At 24.7% G+C, this 8,148-nt stretch overlaps 1 protein-coding gene across 1 annotated transcript; it reads left to right on the top strand.

The window, feature by feature from the left end:
* Positions 1 to 946: 946 nt before the first annotated feature.
* Positions 947 to 4,325, top strand: LOAG_10682 (hypothetical protein; the record flags this gene model as incomplete). Its single annotated transcript, XM_020448211.1, has 8 exons — positions 947 to 983; positions 1,160 to 1,289; positions 1,637 to 1,832; positions 2,119 to 2,267; positions 2,513 to 2,585; positions 2,993 to 3,160; positions 3,556 to 3,856; positions 4,069 to 4,325. The coding sequence occupies 8 exons, from the start codon at positions 947 to 949 to the stop codon at positions 4,263 to 4,265; spliced, it is 1,251 nt and encodes a 416-aa protein (XP_020301624.1). The 3' UTR covers positions 4,266 to 4,325.
* Between the last annotated feature and the right edge of the window lie 3,823 nt (positions 4,326 to 8,148).

The raw sequence follows: 8,148 nt of genomic DNA, 5'->3' as shown, positions 1-8,148 counted from the left end.
AAAAAAAAAAGAAAAGAAAAAACTTTTTTGCAATTTCAAAATTATATATATGTGAGATTTTTATGGATGAAATAAATTTCATCCATTTTTCAAGTTTTAATTTGCATTAATTAGCTTATACTACAGTAATTTTATGCTAATTAACTTGCATTAATTTTTAGCTTACATTGATTAGCTTATATTTGTTAATCAAACATATGTTAATTTCAAACTTTTAATCCTTCAAAGTTAAACATGCTAAAGTAATTATAATCAAGCAATTTGAAATAAATGTTCCATCAGATAACATTACATCTAATTTTACTTGTATCTTAATAGCTTATGCTAATCAAATAATAGAATGTTACAAACTAATCTATCAATTTTTATCACTTAATCACTTCTCTCATCCCTATCCATTACGCATATCATTTATCTATATTACAAATTCTTGAAGGAATCTTCCATCACAAATTTTATCAATTTATATAAAATATTTTGTCACTCTTTTGTCACTATTTTGTCAAATATTTTGTCATTTTCATTCATTTTTCACTCCCAGTTATGAACAAAATGATTTGACACGACTTTTTTCGTCTTTTTTTTTTTTTTATTAATTTTCGTAAATGCTAATAGAATGTTATGAATGAATCTGTTAATTTTTATCACCTAATCTTTTATCATCTTATCATCTTAAAATGAAATATTTCATTTTAAGTTATCGCATTACTTGACTTTTACTGCTTATTTATTTTTATCACTGTTTTACTTTTATCACTTACTTCTTTCACTGCTTATTTATTTTTTTTTCTACCGCTACTTTCATTTATTACTTAATAATTTCACATCTTATTAAATTCTTTATATTCGATAAATGTTCAAATTTTTGTTTCAGAATTAAATAACATTTCATTCTTTGAATTCTTTCCCTCTTTGTGAAAGTTTCTTAAAGCTAATAAAAAATGATATGAATCCTCTGATTGTCAACAATCTACCAGTATTAAGTGACACTTTCGGATATTTCATTTAAAAATTCAAATTTATTTTCATACTTTGAAAATTTAAGTGTTAAACTTTATTTAAAAAGGAATTGAAAAACATTTACATATACTAATTGTATATTATAAATTGACCTCATTTACCTGATATCTTATTCCTTCTTTCTTTTTTTTTTTTCTAGGTGATATCTTGGAAGTACCATTCAAATATCTGCATAGTCCACAGATACTAAATCAACGTGATTTCATCATACAAACCAGCGAATTCCGATCATTGGGTGTCGGTATCGACTTTTCTATTCTTTGTGGAGGGTTTGTTTTCAAATTTAAAATTTATAATTAAACAGATAGCTATTATCCTTACCATTTAAATAATAATGTTTGATATTTTTTTTGTCAGAAAAATGAAATAATCCATTTATTTAAATTAAATTCTTAAATGAATCAATTGTTTCTTTATATCTTATCAAATTGAATTAATTGATTACATTAATCAAATGATATTAAAATATTATTAAATCTGATTTTTTTTTTGCTTTTTGAATATTAAATTTACTTTGTTTCATTTATTCATTTATCCAAATTACAGCTTCGTTTTTTTTTTCTCGAATTATTGATTGATTTAGATTTCTTCAATTTCAAAAATTAAATGTTTCTAGAAAGCGAGTACAAGGACGACAATGTCCAAATGTTGCAATAGGTGAAAAAATCGAATTTTTCGCGAAAGTATCATTGAACGAATGTAAATCAGGTGGTGATATTGCTGTTTCTATTGGCGCATATGGTTATCAGACTGTTTCCGCTTTGTATATCACACCTTCTTGTGGTTGTGAATGTGAAAAAGTACAGAATCAGGTAATTGAAACATTTTTTTTTTTTCCATTTAATAGATCATCATTATCATACCTTTTTTAGATATTGCAATCTTATTGCTTCTTTTTTGTTTTTTTTTTCCAAATTCCCTATTTTAAATATTTTTTTATGGAACGATAAAATATGTTATTACAACGAAAAACTTTTGCATTGACCTTTTGACCTTTTAATTAATGTAAAAACAAAATGTGTTTTGTTTGCGAATGAATTATTTATTTAATTTTCATTTATTATATTTATATTAATTGGTTGAAAATTTTTATTTTAGGAAAAGCAATCACCATTATGTTATGGAGCAGGAGATTTAATTTGTGGTGTATGTGAATGTCAACCAGGTAAAGGTGGAAGTCATTGTGAATGTGATTTGAAACAGCATGGTGCTTCATCAGCACAAGAATTGGAAAATAGATGTAGAAAGTAAGAATCAATAATTATTATCAATTATTTCCAATTTAAGTAATTAGAATTCAAAAAATATACATATATGTAATAATCGCATAAATATCATCGTAGTGTAGCATTTCATATTTCAAAAAATTCAAATTCATATTTAATTTCAAATTTGATTGAAAATAGGATGATAAAATATCCTACTCAATAGCTCAACAAGATAATCACATTGACAATATCAGACTAAAAATTAAACTTTACCCTCTTTTCAGGACTCCGAAAGATTTAATTTGTAGCGGTAACGGTCAATGTAAATGCGGTAATTGTGTTTGCAATGTCGAACATGTAAGTTTATTTAAACATTTCATCGATTTAATTTTACCACAAAATACGAATTTCAGGTTTTTTCTTTTTTTTTTATTTTAATATTAGAAAAAATATTGGAATGTAATGAAGGAAAATGTAAAATTTTGTGAGATATGCTAAATGCATAGTGAATGATCAGTTAATTGATAAAGATAATAAAATATTTTCTTTAAAATGATAACAGATAATTGATCTGATTAATTGACCTTTGATAAATTTATATAAACTATTATCAAATAATCTTATGCGTTAATTTTCATGTCAAAATTATTATTTCTTTATAATTAAGAAATTATAATTAATGAGTTTTTTTTTTCAGCCAATTAAATTTAGTAATTTTGATGGAATATGAGAAAATTTTTTGAGATATCTGAAATGTATTATAGGTTCGTGGAGATTATTGTGAATGCGAAAATATGTCATGTCCAACTTCTCAAGGTAGAATGTGTGCAGGTCAAGGTGAATGTAAATGTGGAAAATGTCATTGTGAAGAAGGTTATACAGGCGATGATTGCTCATGCGCTCTTGATACATCACCATGTCTTGAAGGCGGAGTAAGTTTTTAGGGAGAATTATGGGAATTTTTTTCATTCATATTAAAAATCTTCAAAAATATTCAATGAAAAAAAAGAAAAACGTTTATATTTGCACAAATGTTTTATATTATATAGTTAAAGGCATAGAAGCGGAATTGTCGCACTTATTTCATTGATATTTTTATGATTAGGTTTGATTTTTTTCGTAGAATTTTTCATATTTTAATATATTTTAACTTTATTAGCAGCTAGTTAAACGCATAGAAGCGGAATTGTCGCACTTATTTCACTGATATCTTTATGATTATTAACTTTGGTTTCTTTTTGTGAAATCTTTCAAATTTAGTTTATTTTAACTTTATTGGCAGTATCCCTAACTTTTAACTTAATTTTTCTTTTTGTTTTTTTTTCAGAAAATTTGCAGTGAACAGGGTAGATGTGAATGTGGAAAATGCGTTTGTCATGAGGGCTTCACAGGGTTAACTTGTGGAGTAGTAGTGGCTGAAAATGATGCCTTGGATGATGAGATACCGGAATCAACTGATTCCGGTGAACATGATGAAATGGATCAGGTATCAAAAGATGGCATAAATAATGTTGGATATGATCAATTTCATGGAGAAGATTTAGATGGAATAAGTGAAAATAAAATAAAAGAAGGTGATGAATATGGTGAAGCAATAGAAGGACTGGATGGACAAGATGATATGAAAGGTGAGGAGAGTTCAAAAATTTAATTATCTATTTTTAATTTTTGTTGATATTAATTAACATGCCAAGTTGTTTGTTTTTTTTTGTCAAAAAATGAAAGTAATTAAAAATTTGAATAATGGAATGAATTTATTATGTTGACATTAAGATTTCAAAAGTGTGACAAAAGAATAATTTTTGAATATCACGAAAATTTCATAAACTTTTTTTTATAGTTGGTGATGTATTACCATCTGCGAATGATGATAATGGTGATACGTCAACTGAATTAAGTGAAGCAAGAGCTGAAGCTGATAATGATGGTAATGGTGGTGAGATAATACATGAAGGACAAACTGCTGGAAATTTACGGATAGAAGTTCATTCACTCTTTCTTCCATTAATATTATTAATGATACTTTTTTGGCCTTAAATTCTTACCACTCTTTTATCGAATGAGTAATTTCCATTCGAAACTGATTCTCAATTCAACGATCTTTCAATATCCTAGTCTGAATTTCCTTTTCATTTATTGCTAATTTTGAAATTGCATAAAATTAAATGCCTTATTTCATTCCATCATTATTAATTAGCTCGATAATAAAGAGAGGAGGAAAAAGGTCAATTTTGAAAATTTCCATTTCTTTGAAGAAATTTGCATAAATGTCTCTCTTTCATTGTCAACAATTTATTATTTATTACTTTTATATTTGATTTCAAGAAATGAATTTCTTTTTTCACATATATAAATGTTTTTGTGCGATTTTATCCTTTTGTTTCTTCTCTTTTTTTATTTAAATAAACGGTGAAAAATTGAACATTTTTCGTTGTATTTGAAATATATATTCCATTGGAAAACATTTAGCTTTCATTGAATAGCAAAAATAGAAACAAATTTACGCATTAGCTAATAAAAAAATTGCTAATTTAACCAAGAAGAATCAAAGATTTTGATTGAATTTATCCTTGAAACAAATATGTATTGCTTCAAATTAGCCGCTTATTCGACCCTCAAAGTGATGCTAATAAACTGCCCTCTAAAATTATAATTTTTAATCAACATTGCTTAAAATTAGCTCATTTCTCCTGCTTCTTTTATGCCTTTTCATATTGTAATTGTTTCATACTTGGGGACATATATGACCTATCTCAGGTAGCATTTTCAAAATTTCTTCGATTAATATAAATTAAATCATTCAAATTGAGAGAGTCATATTTGTCATTTTGCATTTTATCATTCTTGATTATAGCTGCAATATTTTCAATAATTATTAGCTGTATTTTTAATTTCTTAACAAGTTTTTGAATTTTAATTGAATAATTTCATTTTTTTTCCACTCTTTTGTACGATTTTTTTTTTCTTTTTCTTTGCAAATTCTATTGCCACGATAGTTTTTCCAGTAAGTAAAAATATTAAAATCAATATGCTGAAATGCATAGTTATTCATTTTGTGATTAAATGTTTGTAATTGATTCTTTTGTATTGTCGCAAAATTTTGTCACCTGTCATTTTCAAACTTTTCAAAATGACATTGAATTCAACAAATGGCTTGAAGAAAGTATTTAATTATTTTACGACTTAACTTCAACATATTAAAATCGTATTGGATTTAGACAATTATTGTGCGTATACTTTTTTATGTGCCTTTTTTCGCTTTATTTTCTTTTAAGAAAGAGAAAATCGAATTTCATCCATTGGAATTTTTTTTGTAAAAATTTGATTTTTTTTTTTCGAAAATATTTATGGAATGAATCACTATTTTCTTTTTTTTTTTTATAGTTTCAAAAATTACTCATTCATTTCTATTCAATTTCATATGGGACATTTTCAGTTTGTGTCACATTTCAAATGCTGTTTAATTTGAAAATCATCATGCTTCTTTGAAATTGTCATCAAAAATTGAGACTGACAAACATAATCAAGTTTTTTTAGCAGTTCATAAATTGAAGAATATTGAGGTTGTAATGAAATCTTTTTTATTTGTAGATGAACTATTATGCTAATTTATTAATATCCCAGGTGGGATTCGATTTTAGGTTACTTATTTTTTCTGTCAATAGAATGCCACACAAGGCCAAACTAGATCATTAATCATTTTCTCACGGAATATCAATTCATCGCATTCAGTGATTTTACTCAAATACTCAAATACTAAAAATATATTTTTGGTTTGTTTTAAGTTTTCTATGACGATTTCTAATTAATGCTATTTCCCGCTAGTGATTTTCACTAATTAATTGAATGAAAATGATATATTATTCAAAAAAAATACCAGGCCTCATTTTGCGTTTTAGCACATTTCGTGTGAATTTTTTTTTTTTTTATTATTATTTTTTGCTGCAACTGCTACAGATAAGTAATACATAAAACGATGGATCAGTGCGCATGAAATTAATATTAATGCTATTTTAAGTTAATTAATTATGACAAAAATTTTTGAAAATTCGAATTATACTTGAAAAAAAGACCTTCGAAATTTGAATAATTTTGCGCATAAATATCAAATTCGTTCAAGGATTTCACTATATTATCTAAGAGAGAAAAAGTAAGAAAGAGAGGATGAAATTTGTGATGCCGAATGATATAAGAGGACAAATGTAATTGGTCGATTGAAGAAGGAAAATAATAATTATAAAATATGAAATTAATGGAATGTAATGGATAATGAAAGGAATTCAGGATTGAAATTATAAAAAAGTGATCAATTCAATTATTCAACCTTCCATTTAATAATCAAATCCTTTAATTACAATCAATTTAAAATCATTTCAAATGGATATCTTTCAGTCCAATGATTTTTCAAATTTAATTAAAAATTAATCTAACTGATTGAAAATAAAAATTAATCATTGAAATATATGATAATACACTTCTATAACAAGTCCTTTTTTTTTTTCCAAAAATAAAAAATGGCATTAAAACTTGTATTACTAAGCTTATTCTTATGCGAATGCTAATTAAAATTTCTTAATATTTTGAAAAATCTTCCCATTCATGTAAAAAATTTTAAAAATTTAATTTTCATTTCATTTTGTTTTGGCGTCACATTATATGTAATAGTAAAATATATTTTCATTTCATTGTTTAAACTCATTGATATGAGCAAAATTGCGCATATTTGAATAAAATCTTGCGCAAATGTCATAATTTTCTTATGAAATTGCTTTGATTTTTTCTTTTTCATCTTTTACCAAAAATTTAACAAAAATTATTTAACGAATATTTTGAAGCAATAAATGGTACATTTATTTCCAGTTGAATTTCAATCTAAAATTGAATTTTTTTTTTTGCTTTTCCTAAAAACTCCACAATTTTCATTTTTATTCTTATTTAAAAATGAATCATCGAAGAGAAATGCCTTTTGTTGTTCTTGTTTAAAAATGAATCATCAAAAAGAAATGTCTTCAAATTGCTTATTTTATAAATTACTTTTTTTTTTTTTTGCTGAAAATATCACTGCTTGCTTCATTCAATTTTGAAATTTCAAAATTGAAAAATTGGAATTTTAAAATCAAAAAATTGCCAAATACATTTTAATATGAGAAAATTAAAATTGAAAATATTTGAATATTTGTAAAAAGTGCAAGGTGCAATTATATAACGATCGAATCATCATCATCACTAAGAAGTTTTAAGTGCAACTAAGCAACCAATTGTAAAGGTTTGTCAACATTGAAGATTGATTGCATATGCATTTTTATTGTCACATAAATTCATGCTTGGTTTATTTTATGTTAAAATAAGAGCCAAAATAAATTGTATATGAAATGATAGCCAAATAAAGTTAGGTTAAAAGAAGTTTGATTCGAAAAATTTTCAACTAATTAATGGATTAGAAAAAAAGAATAAATTAATTTAAGCATTTCCTTTTGAAAATTCTTGAAATTATTTTCAATGATAAGCAGCTTCTTTTAACTTTATTCAATTCCAAATAACTATAAGTAATCATTTCATTTCAACATATTTTACTGCAAATATTGTTACATATATCATTTAAATATTACATATAAAGATAGATCTAAATTTTTTAATTAAAAAAAAAACAGTAAAAGATTATTATTCGATATATTGTAAAATAAACGTAAAGTAAATTATTTCAGAAATAAATTTCAATCGTTTTATTTATTCGATAATTAAATTCAAATTTAATTATTTTATGAATAAGTAAATTTTAGAAAGAATTATAATGCAACAAAATTTGTACTATAATTTGAATCTATGAAACGTTGCTAAGAAAGGGAAATTTGAAAATAATAATCAATATGTTTGAGCATATGTATTATTTAAATAATGCTGGTGGTGGTTGGTTGGTTGG

This window comes from Loa loa, assembly GCF_000183805.2.
Source record: "Loa loa unplaced genomic scaffold supercont3.300, whole genome shotgun sequence".
Taxonomy (NCBI): Eukaryota; Metazoa; Nematoda; class Chromadorea; order Rhabditida; family Onchocercidae; genus Loa; species Loa loa.
Note: the sequence above shows the minus strand (reverse complement) of the source record. Positions and strands in the feature narration are given on the sequence as shown.